The sequence below is a fragment of the Cavia porcellus genome, unplaced genomic scaffold (assembly GCF_034190915.1).
Source record: "Cavia porcellus strain 051 isolate PalLab524CR breed Dunkin Hartley unplaced genomic scaffold, mCavPor4.1 scaffold_2, whole genome shotgun sequence".
In the NCBI taxonomy this organism is placed as follows: Eukaryota; Metazoa; Chordata; class Mammalia; order Rodentia; family Caviidae; genus Cavia; species Cavia porcellus.
Window position 1 is genome coordinate 8,632,573 of NW_026947485.1, and position 21,189 is coordinate 8,653,761.

Sequence of the window (21,189 nt, forward strand, 5' to 3'; positions counted from 1 at the left end):
GAAATTCTCTATTTCCATGACATTCTATAAATTAAAAGACCTTTATGAATCTGTAATCTTTTCATTCCTCCATTTTTAAGATATTACTGTTAATAATACACAGTAAGGATTCCTCTGGTTCCTCAAAGACACTTCAAGAATTCAGATGATTTATAGGTAACTCCACTGGGCTTTGATTTTTACAATGAAGATAATCTGCCACCAAAGCCCCTGGAAAGTGTAAGGAGTTCAAATCCCAAGGATGGAGACAACACATTAACTGAGAAACATTTCAATAATGTGGCAAATGATTCACAATACAATCCATATGAATTCAGATGCAAAACTGACAAGTGCGAGCCGTGTGGCTATGTGACTTTGGGCATATTTCCTACTGTGTCTTGTTTCCCTCAGCTGTAAACTGAAGACAAAGCCAGGTGTAGTGGCACATGCCTGTAATCCCAGCTAAGGCAGGAGGATCAGATTCCAAGACCAGACTGAGTAATTTAGCAAGACCTTGGCTCAAAATCAAAAATAAAGTAAGGGTGAGCTCAGTGCAAAGCCTCCCCACCAGGGTGGAAATCACCTGCCTTCACCGTTATTAACAATAAAGCAGCCGAGACAAAGCATTGGGAAACACAGTCACACACAGGCGTGCACACGCGCACACACACGCATGCACACACTGATAGCTCCATCAACATTAGCTGTACCCTCTGCCTCTGCCATTCCTGCTTCTCCCACCACCCACACTGCACAGTGTGTGTAAGACACTGCAATCTGCGATTGAGACCCTGGATTGTGAACCCTCAACTGTTAGAAACTTGTGTAGCCTGAGCAGGGGCTCTGGTGCCGCCTCAGCAGGGCAGGGCTTGGGACTGTGCTCCCGGCCTCGAGGGCTCCTAGCAACATTCATGGAAATAAATGTGAAGCTTGCAGTCACGGGCTTTGCCTTCAGTGAACAGCTCAGATTTATACTGCTACCCTTCACGTTTCACCCGGCTTCAGGGCTGTCTTCCCTAAGCAACCCCTACTGAATGATCTCCACTGTCTCCTGCGGCCTATGGAGTAGCCAGACCCCATCCAGTTAGCCAGCTCAGTGCAACCAGTCCCCAATGCTCCACCACCATCTCGTGCCTTCCTTGCCTTCTTGGGCGTACCCCCAAACCCCATGCTGACTTCAGCTGTGTGGTCAGGCTTCAAGTAAGGTGCTCTTTTTCCCTTTCTCCCTTATCCCAATTGTTTAAAACCATGAGCCAAAAATGCACTAATATATTGGGTAGGATAAAGATACATACATGTCTATACATGTGAATACACGGGCACACATCCACATGCATGCACACATGTACCAAACACATGTCTCATAAGCTGTCATTGCAGCAGGTGCCATGGGGTTACCTTTCTCATCTCTGACACATTCCTCTTGTGGGAATGTACCTTAAGCCCTCTAACCCTGTGTGTTTCTGTCAAACGAAGTGCAGTTTCATGGCTGTTCTCTGGCTCTGCCTTGGTCCATGTAGCCTGAACAGGGCTACAGCCTAGAGAAGTCCTGGGCCGGCAGCCAGCAGGCAGAATGGAGAAGGAGGACCTGGATCCCCTGAGGCTTCCACAGGGAGGCAAGGGTTTTCCCTACGGAGCGGGGTTAGGAAGGCTAAATTATCTGCTCGGCTACCTCCCGGCCCTGGCTTCTCCCACCAGGAGCGAGAGGTGAGGCACCACAGTGACATGAGGGCTGGGTACCTCCCGCAGTGTCTTCTCCTGACCACACCCTGCCTGCTCTAGAGTCAGGGGAAGAGTTTCAGTTCAGTGTATGCGCTCCTCCTAGGCTGTGCTCCTCCCCTTTGGCCCTGGGCAATAATTTCTACTGAACCTCCTCTGTAGCCATGAAAATAATATTTTGGCTTTGTATTAGTGTGCTTCTTACCTTAGGTTACAAAGTATGTCAGGTATCCACAATGCATTTACACCAACAAAATGTAAAGCAAATATTTGTTTAACAGACTAGGAAAGAAAAGAAATTCATAGCAGGTAAACTCATACGCAATGTATTATTTATCATGTTTGTGTGTCTGTGGTCCTGTATAGTTCATAACACAGGCCCAGCCTTTCTAATGTGCCGACAGGATTTCGTCTCAGTATGTTTCTCATGCTGGGCTCCAACAGCTAGGAATACAGGTGTACACCACCAAGCCCAGCTCAATTCCCATGTTGCAACTGAATCACTCAAAGTGGATGGCACCCTCGTCAAAAGATGATGGGGCAGTGACAGGAAGGGGGGGGGGGTAGAATACATGAGAGTGAATTATGCCATTAAGCCAGCAGATGAGATCATATTTAGACACCGAAAAATCTGGATGGGGTGGGAGGGGTAATAAAGTAGGAGGGGTCGGAAGTGGCCACGCCCACAGTCAGGGTGGATTTCTGCCCAGTGATTTGAGGGTGGGTCTGAGATCACCAGGAAGCAGAACCCAAGAGGATTCAACTCACTGACACCCCACAGAAATGGACACAAATAGGATCCAGGGTGAGAGCAACAATGAGAATCGGACAGTGAAAGGAGTGGAAAGTGGGTCCAGTGATCTCTTTTCTCCCTAGAAAACAAGTATTTTGAAACTGTCCTCTCTGGGCTACCTCCATGTTCTTACCTCCCACCTACCCAACTTGGGCTTTAGGGCTCTCTGCCAAACCACTACCCTCTCTGAACGCCTTCCACCTCCCCCTGCACAAACACACAAAGTTGTCCTCAGAAAGGATGTCTTCACGGGCAACCCTGATATGAACAACCACAAGAAGAAAGAAAGCCTTCCACGCGTCCCTTTATTTTGAGGCAAGGATCCAAAGATGGCTCAGAAGAGCAGGGTCCCCACATTCTCTGTGCTCCTTAGTCATCTATTCTACTGGACGCAGTGTGCTCCTATCTTGGAACCACTATGTTAGTGTGTGTAAGATGGGAAGAGGGGTGTGTGAAAATGGATAGTGACAGGCTTCTGCACTACTGTGAAAAACATCAAGTGACACACAATGATAGGACAAAGCACCACTTCCAGGAAGGAGTAAAGCGAGCAGCCTGCCCAACAGCCCTGGGCAGGTTCTTCTGGAGGAGCAGTAGGGTGACACGCTCAGGGACAAGCTCCGGCAGTGGGTGCTCCAGCAAGCATCTGGGGCCTGGCCCACAGAGACAGCGCCTGTGGGGCCGTCCCCTAGGAAGGCTCCCAGCAGTGCCAGCCTGCGGGGTCCTCGTGAGAGGACCCAGTGGCAATCGCATGAGGGGCATCTGTGTACAACAAAGCTAAAACGACCTGGAACCAAAATGAAGACCAGTCCCCCACTACCTTTGAGCTTTTCAGACTCAATCTGTTACACAAAGGACAACATAAATTCCACCCAGTAATTATCAAGCACATTTTCTGCATTTCTCTGGAGATTAACTGCCTACTTAACAGCTGAAAGACAACTCCTAGGCCTCTCACCAGAGAGAGGTCTGAGCTGTGACATTTGGTGTACACAAGTCAGCCAAGTACAAATATTTTATTTCAATAACTGTGCACGTGGGCAAAATGCTCCCCAAAACAAGAATTCTCTACTTCAAAAGCAAGTGTTTCACACTTCCTTTTTTTGACATTTAAGATTTGCCAAGTACTTACAATTGAAAAGTACGAACTCCCTTATCACTCAAACAGCTGAAGGGAAAAAGTTGCAATCGTACAACACCCAAACATGTTTGGGATTGCAGCACAGGCATAAATCATGAAGTAACAAATCAGTATTCCCAGAACAGACATTTAATAAATATTAATTGATTTACCATCACCATAAACATGCTGACAAAACAGAAAGTATCCAGACTGTATTTTCAGAATCTCTCCCTGAATAACCTTACATGTGTGCTTCTATATTTGTCTCCCTACCTTTACTGAAGAAAAGGAGCTTTGGGACTGTTGGGAGGGGGACACCGGGACTTGTTTTGTGCCCCAACCCGGGCTCAGCTAGGGCTCCTGGGCATAAGCAACCCTCCCCCCTCAGCCTCCCAGGCACTGAATAATGAAAGGGTGAATGTTCTGTGGGAGGTAGGAGCATAACACACGCCATCAGGAAAGCACAGCACTGTTTACCACTGAATTTCTTTTTTAACTCACTGTACTGACTTCGCCATTTCTGCTAAGAAGCTAAAGGAAAACGAAGCAAACAGAAGGCCTACTACACAGTGAACCAAAATTAGGATGCCTTTTTTTGGGAAGGGGGATTCTAGGGACTAAGCCCACAACCTAAGATACGTGCCCAGCCCTTTTTCCGGTGTTATTCTAAAACAGGATCTCAGCACTAAGCTGCTGAACTGTCCAGGCTGTTTTAATTTGTGATTCTTCTGCCTCAGCCACCCAGAGTGCCAGGATTACTGGCACACAAATGATAACTTTTAAAAATAAAAATGTCGGGGCTGGGGATTTAGCTCAGTGGCATAAGCGCCTGCCTTGCAAGCAGGCAGTCGTGAGTTCAATCCCCGGTACCGATAAAAAGGAAAAAGACCACAAAAAAAAAATTTAAATAAATAAAAATGTCCATGTGCATGCATAACACATACTTATGCACACATACACGTAAGTCCATATATCTCACCAATGTATTTTCACAAAAGTGAAAGAAACACTAGCTGAGAGACAAAAAAAGGACTCCATGTGCCAGTGGTGTTAGCATGAGGAAGCTTCCACGCTTGGGTGGGGTTGCTCATCTGTTAAATGTGTCCCTAAAACCTGTAATGAGCAGTGGCAGCACGGTCAGTATTTCAAATGCTACATAAATGCCATGTGTTATCTTTACTATGATTTATGTTCAGTGAAGAATACATGACAAATAGGACCTTTGCATCCAACTGAGTTATTTTTCAGGTGAAATAGTCTACGATATCAGACAGGAGTAAAAGCCTACACTGCTGAACATTTTCTATTTTTCTTTTTTAATAATTTTATGCAACCTTAAGACACTATGAAAGTACGTTTCTTTATCATTTATGAAATCGCAGTATTTTCTTCTGTTAAAAAACTTTCAATTTGTCTCATAAAGTGCTCATCTGATTAGACGAAATATTACTCAAACAATTCATAAACAATGCTAACTAACCAAAAGCATAGAAGACTAAATAGTTTTGAGAGGACTGAATGCAAAATCCGAGGAGCTTCCTTGGGATATGTATTTGAGAACATGTTTTCATTCAGAAAGTATCCAAGGTTAACAAATGTAAAAAGCTATGAAAGTTCTTAGCTATTATAAATAAAATTCATCATACTGAACGAAAAGTCATTTCGCAGGCAAATAACAGATTTTAAATCACCAAATTCCATTAAACTTGCTCTATAAGAAGAAGTTTTCCTATGTGTAAATAAGAAAAGCTTTTGCTGGAGTTAGAAACAAAGAAAACAAGTGGCTTAAGAACAAAGCTCAATTGTGGCATATGGATATCTTGTCTTATTTTTTGTACTTTTCTGTATTTTTAAAAGTTTCACAAAATTCTGTACCTGTTTCATCTGTTGATGAAAATTCTGTACCTGTAGAAATTACATTATAATGAATTAATTCCCAATCAAATACTAAACTTTTTATAGAAGTTATTTCTAAAAATTTTATCAATAATGAGTGGATGGACTTAATGTATGTAATATGAAATTATCTTTTATTAAAATTTAAAATGAAAAAAAAAAAAACAAAGAACAAAGCTCAGGGGCTTTGGATTTAGCTCATCGGCATAAGCGCCTGCCCAACAGGCAGTCGTGAGTTCGATCCCTGGTACCGATGAAAAGGAAAAAAAAAAAAGGAAAACATGCATAAAGTATCTATTGGAATCACACAGTTATCACCTCTTTAATCCCTCAAAAATAACACGAAGTATAGATTCATTTCTGGCACAATCATGCTACCAATATGTATGTAAATTTTATGTAATTGAAAAGGTTTAGGGAGGAAAGAAGTCTGACTCAGCTGCTACCTGTGAAACTTGAAAAAGTATCTTAACATACCAGATGATCTTCAATGTGAATTTCAACAAAATGTGGGGGTTTTCCTCCACTGTCTCTTGAAAGAAAGAGACAGAGACAGAGAGGGAGGAAAGAAAGAAAGAAAGAAAGAAAGAAAGAAAGAAAGAAAGAAAGAAAGAAAAGGAAGTAAAGAAGGAAGGCAGGCGAGAGATAAAAGAACAAAGCAAGGCCTCAGCTGGCACCACCAGTGAAGAAGACCAGTGAGAAACCAGCGATGTCTTCGCTCCTGGACAGAAGGGCAGAGGAGGACAGAAAGAGCCCCGCAGCGTCGCCCTGCCCTCAGCTCCGGCTCTGTCCCCCTCTCCTGCACGCTACAGGTCCTGTGGTGGACTCACCTGCACGTGTCTGTAAGATCCGAGGACCAAGCCGAACCTCTAGGGCTCCCTCTGCCTCTAACACGTACCCCACCCTGGGCTGCACCATGCGCTGACCAAGCCACCGTCCAGTCCCCTCTAACTGCCTTAGCCCATGGCTCCTCAGCACCCAGGTCCTGCCACATTCCCTGGCAGGGTCACCCAAGAGTCACATGCTACACCAGGAAAGTTATCTCCACAAGGCAGAGTAGTTTCACAACCTTATCAGCCAGAGCAGGAGGTCACTCAGGGCATGAAATAGCTCGTGACAAGCGTGACTCAAGCAGTCACTCCACACCTGGCCTCGTAAGGGTCCCCAAGGAACTCAGGGGAGACACTAGCCAAAGCACTGCAAAGTCCTGCGCACCAAACCAGGCTTGCCTGCCCACCTCGAAAGAGGCCCTGACCTCCAGGGTTCAAATCCACCTGGAGAAGAATCCCGAGCCGCCCAACAGACTGAGGCTCCCCACCAGGTCTGGAAGCATGGCCCCGAGGGACACAGACCTTTCAGCTGAGGGAAAAGAGTGTCTCCAAACCACAGCCACATTCCCGAGCAGCGAGAAGCCCTCCTCCCTACACACAGAGGGGTCACTCTGAGGGTCCTGCAACCCCAGGGGTCAGGATGCTGGAAAGATCATCACCTGCTGAATGCGGCTGACAAGCTAGAGGACCCTGAGATCCCCAGAAGTTGAGATGGAAACAAGAAAGTCACCAGCGAGGTCACGGAGCCCACGGTGCTGCCGAGGGAACAGGCAGAAGGGCAGTCACGTTACTCTGTTACTCTGCCATACATGTCGCCAAGCCTGTGAGACAAAGTGGTAAACAACAGACTCAAACAAACAGATGACAAAAACCAAACACCAACAGTGGGGGCTTTGGCAAGAAAGCCTGGCCTGGGCTCCTGAGGGCAGCCCCTCTCGGCCAGGCTTGCGCCATCAGCAGCAAGCCTGAGCAAGGGGAGGCTAGGGATCACCCCAAAAGCTCAACAGAGCCCCAGATCCAAAAGGACTCTGAGGCCAGAGCTCAATCAGTACCCTCTGTCAAAGCAAAGCCAGAAATACATAGTAAGTTACCAAAGCATATTAAAAATGAACAGAATTAAAATATATTTGACTTGGTTACCAAGGAAAACCACACTACCAGGAAAAGAGCAGAAGGAATTAAACACATTTTTCAACAGGCATTTCCAACTTTGCCCACTGTCTTCCTAAGCCTCAGTTTAACATTTTAGCTGAGTGCCTGTGCACAGTGAACCCTCAGTAACCGTAAGCCACTGTTTCACCATGCTCTGAATACTTCAATGAAGGTCAGTGGACTATATATACACTATTTTTAAATGTTTACACTAATGAAATATGTGGCTAAAGACAATGGCATAAATAAACCGAAATGGAATAAACTCTGGGATGTGTTTTTGTTCTTCTGTTTGAATAAGAGAAAGCCTGGGCTTTCTGGAATTCACATAAATCTTAAAGCAAATAAAAAAGGACAATGCCTCCACAGAATTCCTACTGGACCTCATAGCTCTTTGGGGCCTCATCAACCTCCTGGAGAACCTCACTAACCTTGACAAGTCTCTTGGTTCTGAAAACAGTAATTTTTTCTGACCCCTCTCTCCCTCACGGCCCCCAGGACCAAAAACTGCCAACTCACAGCACTAGTGCTGGCCACAGGTTCCTGACATTTCCCCAGGGCTCACAGCCCCTGAAGATTCTTTCGCTCAGAGGAAAAGTTTCCGCCATAGTAACAGAAGAAAAGGTAAACGAGGCCAGTTCCAGATAAATGCTGAGTAACTCAGCTGCCCCTGAGGCATTTCAGTGTCCTGCTTTTCCAACCCAGGCCACTCTCCCAACATCAGACTTCCTCCTTCTCCTCTCTGCAGTCAAAATAGGGTGCCAGAAAAGATCTGATCTCCAGTACGGGACTGATAATCTTCCTTAGAATACTTCTCACGCAACTGAGTACAGAGCCTTAACCTGTGATTCTCCAGGCTGGCTGCAACAGAATTATCTGTGGAGTTTTAAAAACTTACCACCTGAAACGCTGGGGGCAGGGAGCAGGGCTGCTCCCCAACTAGGTTTTAAAAGTTCTGTAGGGGGAATCTGATGTGCAGGCAGAAATGACAGCGACTGCTGTACACGATCATCAGCACGGCTGTAGAACAAGCATTTATTTAGGAAGGGCCAAAGAACTTTCTGGTATCCCTACAATTATGCTAGCCTTGCAGCTGCCTGCCATAAAGCTGCGCTTCCCCTCTGTCCCACCTACATACCAATAAAGAGGTAACGAGCATTTCCTGAGACTGCTGCACAGTACTAAGCCTGGGAAGGTTACCTTGCTAGATACAGAGTTTGATAGGCCACAGAAATGAGTCATCTGAGTCACAAACTCAACTGTGCGCTCCCAAGCAAAAAGAAAAAAAAAAAAAAAAAAAAAAGAAATACAATCACAATACAATATACATACATCAGTAATGATTCGCATTGTCTATCAACACAAAGACCCCTGTGCAGAAATGAAGAACAGGAATTTAAATTCCTAAATGTTCTTCACGGAAGTATAACTCATTTAAAAAAAAAAATACTTGCTGGGAATTAAATACTGAGAAATGCAAAAGTAACAAATAGCCACAGAGACCAAACATCATCAAACAAAAATCATCCCCACCGACTCTACTAATCAGCAAAACCTAAACACTAAAAAGTTGTGGCGAAGCGTTGTGCTGATGAACTGAACTGGTAGCATTGTGATAAAGACTAGAAGGTGCCTGCTAGAAAACTAACTTTCTCTTCAAAAGCAGAACCCCTGGTCTACTTGGGGAATACACGAGCAAGAAGTGTTAGGCCCGCAAAGACACACTTTTGGCTACGGGGACCCATGCATCTGGCTCCCAGGGATTTCTCCTATGGAAGAAGGATCAAAATACAGAACACAATTTGTAAAAAATTACTGCTGTTCCCCAACTGTCCCAGGCCAAGCCTCTGCCATGTAAACCATGCAAGAATGTGACCAGTTCACGAGTAACAACAGTGAGAGAGGCTGGTGTTTTCCTATCCCCAGAACTTCATGTTTGTAACAGAGATTACAAAAGCACACACAACTATACAGGCATTCATTGTTCAACAATATGTAATTCTCTCTTAATCTGGCAAGGTCCCCTAACTGGAGAAACACAAAAAAATCTGCTGCCCCACCAGGGGAAAGACAGATTGTTCTGGGGAGCAGGCAGAGTTGTTTTTCAGCAGTGTCTGAATGATCCTGATTCATCTATGCACTAACCCTGTGCCTCCGACACCAGCGCAGTGGTTAGTGGCCGTTCACACGCTGCTCCATGGCCCTAGGGAGGTAATCTACAGACAGGTCACCAACCCAGCTCACTCTACCCTGTCTAACAAGAGCTGGGCTGCTGGCACCTTGCCCACATCCCTAAAATCTTCTGGGCTCTCAAATTCCTGTTCTTCTCATCCATATGATGGAGTTAATAGTCTCACATACATTACATCTAAAGATTCAAATAAAAATAAACATATTTTTAAAGAAACCCAAACTGTTTTGTAAATGATAAAATTATAGTACATTATTCAACCAGTTGGCTTGCCAGAAGACTGTATGCATGACACAAAATCAATATCCAAGGACACACATAATGTGCCATGAAAATCTGTTGATAAAATAAATACGCAGGAAATGCTTATAAAATTCAAAGGAAAGCAGAGCAAAGCACTGTAAATTGTAGACAGGTAGAATTCTTCGGAATTGTACGAGTCAGAATAATTACTTGAACCTTCTGGAAAATCACAAGTGTTTTTCTAATGCCAGTTTTATGCATGCCTTCACAGGCCTTCAAGACAAACATGTTCTTTAATGACCGATTACTTATGTGCACAGTTCACTTTAAGAATACATCAAGGAAAACACTTTTTATCTGCATGCATTTCAATGTAAATGGCACACATCAACACAGCCCTCCACATACCCACATTGTTATTCACATAGAGTAGAAAGGAATGGGAAAAACCTACTACAGCCACAGCAATCTACCACTACAAAGACAAAGCAAAATTAAAAGACAGCATCACTTTTCCAAATACAAACTAATTCAAGAGAATCTGAAGTCCAGTGTTCAAGCTCACAAATACCCAACATAATATCCTTTTCACGCAAACACAGCAAGAGGACTACAAACAATTATACCTCATCAAAACCTTGTCATGGACTGCATATGTGAAAATATACTTCATATAGGTGGACATAAGCTAACTTTAAAAATTCAATTTTGCAACATAGAAATTGCCCAAGGTAATTTGTAGTTGTGAGTTAAAATACCGGTATGAGAGTATTTTTGTCCCTGGGAGACCTACCATATAATTCTTGCAGCAAGAAATCCTGCACAATGTTTACAAAACAAAACTCTGGAAATCAAAGCTGTATTTTCAGTTGACTTGGTCATGTTTTTTACCTCTCATTCTCTCTCTTAAAATCCTTTTTTAAAATAAACGCATCTGCCTTGTGTTCCTTGTGTAACAAGCGTAATACTTTAATGCAGCAAAACCACAGTAGCATATAGATAATCTTTGTTTTTAAAGATTATGTAACTTCCCTCGGAAACAATGTCAGTGTCACTAAACCACAGAAAAGGAACCATTAGGCTCTGTTAACCAAGATGGAAATTCTCAGGCTGCAGAAAAGTGTATTCAAGGGGTGACATTTCTGGTGAAACACAAATAGCAAATAGGGAACATTTCATGCTAAACCAAAGCGAACTGACAAGTCATGACATATACATAACAGAAGGTTCTAGAGTAAAAGCAAAGCAAAGACTACAAGGGTTTTTTAAAAGTGTTAACTTTTCTCATTCCCTGAATAGTTTCCAGATAGTAGTGAAGTGCAATTTTCCAGCTCCTGGAGCCTGTGGAGAGGTTCTTATCCAGAAAAAAACACTACTGCGGGAAAAAAAAAAAGAAAAAAAAAATATATATATATATAATTATCTGAATTCCTGTGCTGAAAAGCCTCAGTAGTACCCAATTTAAACTCAGAAAACTCGAGATAACACCACGTCCCGCCGCCGCTGCCCGCCTGCCCCACTTTCTTTGCCCTTGCCCTCCATTCTGTAGCTCACATTTATTCCGAGACCCAAGGGGACCCTGCCGGAGCGGATTACTCAGGGGGTCGCCCCGAAGTCGCGGACCCTCATTTACATACGCGCGAAGGAGCTGCACCCGCTCGCACTCCGGCCGGGAAGGCGCCGCGCGGCCGGCGGGAAGACGCGGTGGGACCCCGGAGCCGGCGCTCCCGCCACGGGCAGCGGACGACGCCGTCCGGCCGCTCAGGAGCGCTCAGCAGCGCAGCATCTCGGCGCCGAGCCGGGCTTGGGCACCGCGACGCCCACGCGCAGGCAGCGCCACCTCTCGCGGAGTGCAGCGGCCCGGCCGGCTGTGCGACACCGCCGCCCGCCAGCGCCAGGGGCCGAGTGCGCGGGCCCGAGCCGGGGGCGGGGCGAGCGGGAGCGCGCGCTCACCTAGCGCGGGGAGCGGGGCGCGGGAGCCGGTGCTGTTGCTGCGGCTGCTGCGGCTCCTCAGCTGCGGCCCTCACCGCTGCGGGCCACGGCGCCCCGGTGCAGCGGGCGGGGCCGCGGCCCCTGTGCCCCCGGCGCCTCCTCTCCGGCTCCGCAGGGAGCGCCAGCAGATGGAAGCAGGGCCTTATCCGCCGCCACCTCGCCATGCTCTAGGGACACGCTGCTGGAGCCCAAGCAGCCGTTAGGTGTGCTGCCCCTTCCCTGGGTCGCTCGATCATTGTGACCTTGGGGTTTGGCGGGCCGGCCAGCGTTAGTCCTGGCCTCAGTCCCGCCACCACCAAGATGGCGCCCCCCTCGGGATGGCCTGGGGCCATTTTGGTGAGGGCAGCATTGAGAACGTAACCGCTGTCCAGTTAACGCTCACGTCACGTGAGCTAAGTGGAGCCTTATTACCCTCGTGGGTCCTCCAGGCATAGACTCATTAGCAACTTCACCTCTAGCAGCAAAAAAACCACAGCAATTCAATATTAATGGCAATGCTCCGTTGTCACTAGGTCCTCCATTTTTGTTTTAATGGCACTAGAAATTGAACACAGGTCCTTCCTGCTGAGCTACATCTGCAGCCCATTCTTAAAAATGTTTTAAGTTTTTATTAGTATATGTTTGCAGCACATGAAGATTAGGTTCATGGTGGTAGTGGACGTGATGTTACAGGCAACTGAGCTAGTTAGAAGTATTAAAGGCAGTCAGACAGGGCTAGGCCCTGAAAGAACGTCTGGTGACCTTGGAGGAGACACACACCTCTTGCTGTGGGCCAGATCTCAGGACAGAAGGTGAAACACATGCAACCACACCCTTAAGTATAATCCTTAAGGATTAAGTCTGAGAAGCCAAGAGTCACCATCCCAACACTCCAGGAAAAGTCACTGATCCATAAAGAATGCTTGCTTGCTACATGATCAGCTTCTCCATTTGTCCCTGATTTGGTCAATTTTACTTGAACAATTAAACTTATTGGTTTACCAAAGCTGTGTCCCACCTCATGCCCATCTGTCTTGCGAGTTCCCAGTTTTCCCCAATTTTAGATCTGCTACCCCTCATGATTTTACTCCATAAAAATCCCCCCAAAATACAGAATCTTGGTAACCCACTCAGGACCTCTTCTGTATCTCTCTCGGAAGCTTTCTTTCAATAAATATTTCTGCTCTTAACATGTGTTGTTCCTAAAATTCATTCTTCAATTTTAGAGAACACGAACTTGTTCCAGACATATAGTAAGGTTGGGAGTTTTGTTCCCCTATATCAAGGACACATCTTCATTCTTTTTTTCATTCTCTTCCCTCATTTCCCCCTCCTCCATGTGTTTGTTAGAGTTCCCTGATACAGGTGTAAGCCTGCAGACTTTCTAAATCCCAGGATAATGGCCAGAAAGCATAAAATTGTGATGCCGAGTTTTTTGGGGTTTTTTTTTTTGTTGTTGTTGTTGTTGTTTTTGTTTTTTGACAGGGTCTTGATCATTATGTAGTTCAGGTTGGCCTTCAGCTCACTTTGTAAGGATCCTCCTGCCTCAGCCTCCCAAGTACTGGAATTACAGGCATGCCACTGCCTGTCTGTGATACTGAATTTCAGACTGGATCTGCTTTTTAAACTGCAGGCTGACATTAAGATTCCATCTCACCCAAATCAATATGGCTATCATCAAGAATATATTTTTTTAAAAAGTTGATGTGGAGGGGTTCTACACTGCTAGTGGGAATGTACATTGGTGCAGCTATGGAAATCAATTTGTAAATTTCTCAAAAAACTAAAATGGAACTAACGCATGACCCAGCCATACCATTCCTTGGTACCTCAGCACAAGGGCTACTTGTATACACAAGTTTATTGCAGCACAATTCATGATAACCACGCTATGCAGTCAGCCCGAGTAACCATCAGCAGATGAACAGACGACAGAGTATTACTAGACTGTAAAGAAACATGCAGTGATGTCATTTCCAGGAAGATGGTTAGAACTGGAGATCCTTATGTTAAGCAAAATGGACCAGACTCAGAAAACCAAGTATCACCTGTTTTTCTGATATGTAGACCCTCCAAAAGATGAAATAAAAATAAGATTTATTAGACAAGAGAAAAGGAATAAAGGGGGAAAGGTGGAGAGAGGGTAAAGAATTGATGAATATGATCAAAATATACACATGTATGAAAATACACTGAAACCCAATATTTTGTAAAATTAATACACTTATAAAAATACTTTTAAACCGTGCTTGAAATTAGTTTTTTCAAGAAATAACTTACACATAGGCAGAAGTACAATTCAGTGGTGGCTGGTTAGGAAAAAGACTCTTCTATGAAGATTCTGGGTGTGTGTCCGTGGGCAGAAAGAAATACAACTATCTGAGGTTATCTTGGCAAACAGAAACGCAGGTCCTAATTCCGATATGAAGGGAAAAATGCAAACCCAACTACCCTGCATTTTGAGAGTGACAGTGCCTGCTCAGTACTGCAGGAACGGAAAGCACTTTAGGTGACTCTGACTTTATCTCCTCAGGCTACCTTTATTAAGTGATTAAAAGCTGTTCTGGGTGGGGCTGAGACTGTATAAGTTGAATAATACCTGCTGTGCAACAGAAAACATTGTTGAAAACAGCTCTGCAAACCCTAGGGAGATTATGTTACTGCTCAGAAATTCTTCGACAAGCTCTTGCCTAAGGAACTCTTAAAAGATGCCATTTCTTTCCCTCTCATTCTTTATTAGGAAAAGAATTTCAGCTAAAGGGCTACTATTCACATAAATGACAGGCACCAAAATAATGATTGGTGGAAAAATGTATTTCTGTAGCCCACTCATTGGTCCAGCAGAGACAAGCTCAGACCATACCATTGTTCTAGGAAATAGTTGAGTCTGTACAATCCTTAGGCTTTTGGCTTGTGGGCGAGCTGAAGAGGCCACTCTCAGCACAGATGAAACAAAGGTCACAAACCGAGTCACTTCCTTTCCCAGAATCACACAGCTACCCAGAGGGTGTTGCTCTCTGCACATCTTTGCATATACAGGCAAGCCTGGGAGAATTAATAATCTTCTAATATGACATGACATTAGGATTGAAATGGTGTTAAGCAATGGTTGTGTTTTCTTATCATGGAAGATTATGTAAATTTTGTTTGGAATTGGCTGTTTTTCCTACACAATAAGAAGCTGGGCTGGGGATATAGTTCAGTGGCATAAATGCCTGCCTGGCAAGTGCAAGGTCATGAGTTTGATCCCCAGTTCCAAAAAAAGAAGAAGCTGTTCAATATAACAAGATATATCACCCCAGGAAAAACTTCCAGCCTGCAGTGCTCCACAGCACAAAATGAGCATTGCACCCTAAGCGTTTAAACTCCTGGTTTAATTTTAGATTCTGACCTTTATTTGTCTTTTTAGTTCATGCCCCCCCCAAGAAGTCAAGCACTAAGCACATAATGATAACTTTATCTTTTAAGTTGCTCAGTTTTTAAATGTTAATGCTGTGATGAAAAGGGGAAATTTTACATAAGTCCCTAAAAGTAGCTAATGTAAATTTTTTCCTAAAGGACTCCTTACTAGGGGATTTTAATTCAATCCACATTTATAATAGCACCAGTGAAATTCAGTTAAATATTGTGTTCCACTCCAGTCAAATCAAAATTCTTGATCATTAACTATGAATCCACAGAAGTCACTGAATGCAGTGGGACACACCTCTAATCCCAGCACTCAGGAGGTTGAGGCAGGAGGATCACAAGTTCAAGGCCAGCCTGACCTATATAGTGACTCCAACTCCAGGTTGAACTACATAATGAGACTCTATCTCAAACAAAGCAAGGACAAAAGAATCTATAGAAGCCAGGAGCAGTGGCACATGACCCATGACCGTAGATTCAGTCACTCAGGAAGATGAGGCAGAAGCATCACAAGCTAGCCTGAACCACTTAGCAAGACCCTATTGCAACATAAAAAATGAAAAGAGTTGGGGATAGCTCAGAGCTCCCTGGATTCGAAGGCCCTTCAAAAATAAACGAACAAGCAAACAACTGGGTAGCTATAGATACAGATAGCTCTACATGGCAATAGGAAGACTCTTGGACTGCTCTACCTGTAACTACACCTTTGGCTTAGAAAACACCCTTCTTACATCCTCGATTCCCTATCTTCTACCGCCACCCCCAACGACTCTAAGTCTGTAGGCCCTCTTGGAGTTGAAACTGATAGAATTGTGGGCACCTGAAAAGATAAGAAGTATGAAATATAAATGACCTTTATTTTAAGAATGCAGGGAGAGACACCCCACCCCACCCCCTGGGGTGTGGCATCACCCTCCGGAGTCGGTGATCTCTCCATGGGACACGTGGAGTGGGGGCATACATGTAGCTTAGGTTTGGGGTGGTGCCTGAGAGGCATTAGGGATGTACAGGTAGCCAATTGGTATTCGTTAGGCACCAGAGGTAAATTCCTAGGGGTGGGGGAGCTCCTTGATTTTGCCTCTAAGGCTTCACCGGCTACAGTGTCCTGTCTGGGCCAAAACTTTCAGAAACATTCTGTTATTCTATAAAAAGATTATAGAGGGAAGCATATGAAGTTAGGGTGCTGATTATGGGGGGAGCAGGACTGTATTAAATCATGGGCCGGCAGATTAGGAAAGCCATGGACTGCTGAACTGCTGTTTGTTTGTTTAAAAGTGTTTTAAATTTCAGAACATAGTCTCAACATTTATATTGTGACAGTACTTCTTCTTTCTCTTATTTATTGTGGTAAAAACACAACACAAAGTTACTATCTTAATCATCCTTAAGTTCAGTAGTGCTGGGTACATTCATATTGTTGTGAAACAAATCTCCAGACATCTCCATCTTGCAGATCTGAAATTCTGTACCCATTAAACAATCTCCTTTTTGTTCCATCTTCTGGCCCTGGTGACTACTGTTCAACTTGGTCTTTCTACTAATTTGACTACTTAAGATACCTTGTAGAACGGACTCATACAGCTTTTGCCTGTGTGTAGCTGACTTTCTTTAGCATAATGTCCTCAATATTTGCCCACATGATAGCATGTGGCAAGATTTCCTTTAGAGATGGGATAGTGTCCTATTGTATGTAGAGCACATTTTGTTTATTCTTCATTCATTAATGGGCATCCGGGTTGCCTTTACCTCTGGTTTTTACAAATAGTGCTGCTTGGGGCTAAGGATTTAGTTCAGTGGCATAAGTGCCTGCCTTGCCAGCAGGCAGTCGTGAGTTCGATCCCCAGTACCGATAAAAAGGAAAAAGACAAAAAAAAAAATACAAATAGTGCTGCTGTGAACATAGTGTACAAATACTCTTTGAGATCCTGCTTTCAGTCTTACTAGATATAGGTGAGATTGCCTATGTATTAGTCAATATTGTGTTATTATAGTAAAATATCCAAGGCGAGCTAACTTTATAAAGAAGACAGGTTGATTTAGCCCATGGTTCTGGAGGGCTAGAGTCTGAGAGTGGGAAGGCCCGTCGGTTCAGCCTCTGGTGAGGACTGAATGCAGACGGCATCACAAGGGCAGGAGCACGTGTGGAAGAAAATGGAGGCATTGTGCAACAGGAAGGCAGAGAGCGACCTGGGAGCGAAGCTTGCTTTTAAAACAGGTTTACTTTCAGGAGAGCCCAGGGTCCCTCAAGAGCTACCTTACCCTCCTGAGGTCAGCCCCTGTCACCTAAGGACTTCTAGGCCCTGCATTTTAAGAGTTTCTCACCATTTTTGGACATAGCCACCCAGGAGACCAAGCTTCTAATACGTGAGTCCTTGAGAAACAAAACCACATCCAAATTATGACACTCCCGCCATATTGTTTTCCACAGCATGGCGCCATTTTACAGTTCTACCAACAAGGCCTAAGGATTCTAGTGTCTTCGCACCCTCGCTAACATTTGTTACTTTTATGTTAGTTGTAGCCATCACAATGGGTATGATGTAAATCGTATTGTGATTTACATTTGCGTTTTTCTGATGATTTGTGATGCAGAGCATTGTTTCACTTCCTTAGCTATATCATCTGGAGATATGTCTGTTCATGGCTTTTCTTTTTACCTTTTGATTTTTGTTTCTTTTTTTTTTTTTTTTTTTTTTGGTACCGGGGATCCAACTCACAACCTCACACTTGCTTCCCTTCCCACTCCTTCGCTCCATTGGTTCTGTCCTTTGATGTACCAAGTGAAAGAGTTTTGGCCCAGACAGGACACTGTAGCCAGTAAAGCCTCAGTCAGAACCAAGGAGCTCCATCTTCCCCACCCCTAGGAATTTACCTGTGGCTGTATCTCCCCCCCTCTAGGAATTTACCTCTGGCACCAAATGAGTGCCAGTGGGCTACCTGTGGATCACTAATGCCCCCCAGGCTCTACCCCAAACCTAAGCTACATGTATGCCCCTACTCCACGCGTCCCACAGAGAGATCGCCGACGCCAGGGGGAGATGCCATGCCCCAGGGTGTCAGGGGGTCTCTCCCCGCATTTTAAAATAAAGGTCATTTATATTTCATACTTCTTACCTTTTCAGCTGCTGCTGGTTCCCCACAATTCTATCATATGGTTCTCTGACCGGGAATGGCAGACGGGAGATTCTTGGGGCCCTCCCAGTCTGAGTCCCCTGCCGTTCAGTATCAGGACTGGACTACATCCTGCATTAATTCCTCACTTCTACACTCAGGAGCTGTAAACTTGTCGTTGCTGGTTCGCAAACAACACAGACCCAATTTACCACAGGTGAGCAACCCCCAGAGACTGCCCCTGGGCCAGGCCCCAGGCGGGTTTTCTCCCCCTTTCTGTGGGTTCTCGTGATGCTCTCACATCCTTAGACAGCCGAAGGCAGAGTTTCTCTGGACCAACCTGGGTTCACACTGAGGAACTCTCACGTCCAGAGATTTTTAAGTTCTCACAGGCAGAGCTGTTACTAAAACCCACCAGAAATCCACTTGTATATATTCTGGTGATGGCCAATTATTACAAGCTTTGGAACCAAAATACCAATCGTCTAAAAAAGTAAAAAGTGACAACTTACACTTAGTAGACCACAGTCCGTTGCCTCATCTGGTTATAACTCTGTGGGCCAGACCCCGTTATCTTGGGGACTACTTCCTGTCCCCCCCCAAAAAAACCATACCTATCTATAGCTTATCACACTGACGACAGGTTTACAAAACTCTGTATCTTTAAGCCTTTGTTTTGAGAATGTGTGTCCTTTCGCGCCAGTGTCCCCTTTGTCTCCTTGCCGCTTTCCATGCGCACCAACCCATTCCCCGCAGGGATGGTAGGTGCACCCAAACAATGTTGAGAGATATGCATAGGCTGCTTTAAGCTCTCATGCACGCTCCAGCCCAAACAATGTTAAGAGATACAAGCGGCTGTTTTAAGCTTTCACGCCATGCCCCCAACTCTGCGTGGTATCTTGGCTCTCATGCCACGCTCCAGGTACGCGTGAGGTTGGCTCTAACGCCGCATCTAATCTGCACGCCCCACGAGCAGTTCCGGCTCCACGTAGCAGCTCAGCTCCACGTCAGCCCGGCTATCCACTGCAGCTCCAGAGCAGCCCCAAGGGTCCCAGTGTGTAAGGGCCCAGCTTCACGCTGCATCCCAGCTCCACCGCCCGTGTGCTCTGCGCCTGCCGCTGCTGCTCCCCAACCTTGTGCACATTTCCGGGGCAGTTTCAGCCCCGCCCCGCACGCTGCATCCCGGCGCTCACCCTGCTTTCACTGTGTGCCCGCCCCCACACTGGGCATGCTCTGCCCGCACATCAGACCACAAACACACATAAACAGCAGCTCAGCAGCTGGCTCAGAGATGCTATTTTTTACATTCTCAAACCATTTAATCAAGGTTAAATAAGCCAGCAATAGACAAGACTTTGGCTGATAAACGGGGAAGTAGCCACCTGGTAATTTTACCAGCCTTGTTTATCAATTAAAGCCTTCAGCATTCTCCTAAATGTTTAACAACCAAAATTGAGAGGTAATTATAAATTCCTTTTGCTGTAAACCACCAGTAATGTTCTATGTTAAGCTTACTGCCTATATTATACTGTATTGTCACTGATCTCCTAAATATTTAACAACTAAAATTAATTAAACAGGCCATCCTCCAAAAATCAGATGGCATTAGACATTTTAATAACATAAAGAGATACTTATATATGCATAAATGACATGTCAGTTCCTAAAATTCTCTGGACCTGTCCTCCTTATGAGAAGCTATTACTAAAATTGTAAATACCCTGTTGATTATATTTGACTCCTGCATAGTTACTTAATTCTACAGATACCTTCTATTATAGTCCAAATCCCAAACAAAAAAGGCAAAACTTGACCTTCAAACCTCATAGAGACCTTAGTATGGCTTTTCATATTTTCAACAACAGAGATAATACTTGTGACACTTGGGGTTCTTAGACAGGTAAACTGACACAAGGTGGAGCTGCCCCCCCCCCATGGACCATGCCTCAAATGCAGCAGAAGACACTGGGCAAGAGAGTGCCCCATCCTGGTGTTCCTTTGGGATCTTACCCCAGGGCTACTGGACTGTCCTAGCCACCAGAGAGTGGGTAAGCCATCCTAACTTCCAGCCCTCACAGGAAATGCCAACACTGCCAGATTCATCGCCAGCAAAACTGCTTAAACTTGCTGCTGAAGACTGACGGGGCTCAGGGCCAACAGCAGCCCACTTTGAGGTGTGTGTCTCAGAGTCTAAGTCCCACTAAAAGTCTCAGGTAAGACATTCTCTATACTTGTAAACATAGCGGCCATATGTTCAGAGTTCTTTCTGAGTTTTCAGGCTGCTATATTAAATCCTCAGCCTCCAGGGATAGATATTAAAGGTCAACCTATGCCATTTACAAACAGGGCCTATTTCGTGCAGGTTCCAGGCTGCTTCTTCCCAATCCACCCAGTGGTGCCAAATCTTCCCTCCACCACTCACTCTACAGTCCTAAATCTTAAAAATGCTTTTTATTCCCTTATGTTTATACAGACTGACCCAGATACTGAGGTCTCAACAGCTTACACCTGTTATCACTAGTAAACCTCTCCTCAGGGATACATAGCACCCCCTTCCTTTCCTATTCACCAATTTCTCAAAAAACCCTGGTCAAGACTGACAGATAAATTTTGTCTTCTCACTTTGTTTATACTTTTTCAAGACATATAAAAGCCTTTCCCACAACCAGAGGAACTGCTGATATACTTACTAAAGTCCTATTACAGAAAATCATTCCAAGGACTACAACCAGGTTAGAGCGACCATACCTGATATTCTTGGCAACCTCAA

The 21,189-nt window shown here is 44.8% G+C and overlaps 1 protein-coding gene across 6 annotated transcripts in view; it reads right to left on the reverse strand.

Annotated features, from left to right (window-relative positions):
- The window catches only part of Napepld (N-acyl phosphatidylethanolamine phospholipase D), a 42,307-nt gene extending 21,118 nt beyond the window's left edge, over positions 1-21,189 (reverse strand). Inside the window, exon 1 of one of the 6 annotated variants that reach the window (XR_010043658.1) lies at positions 11,883-12,153. Coding sequence is in view for 2 of the 6 variants with exons in the window: in XM_063237629.1 (XP_063093699.1) it covers positions 11,883-12,085 (203 nt within the window). In the remaining 4 variants the exon portion in view is untranslated. Of the gene's footprint in view, positions 1-6,343; positions 6,580-7,002; positions 7,165-11,566; positions 11,820-11,882; positions 12,154-21,167 lie in introns of those variants that run through there. The other 5 variants (XM_063237657.1, XM_063237629.1, XM_005003636.4 and 2 more) reach the window with 5 other exon arrangements.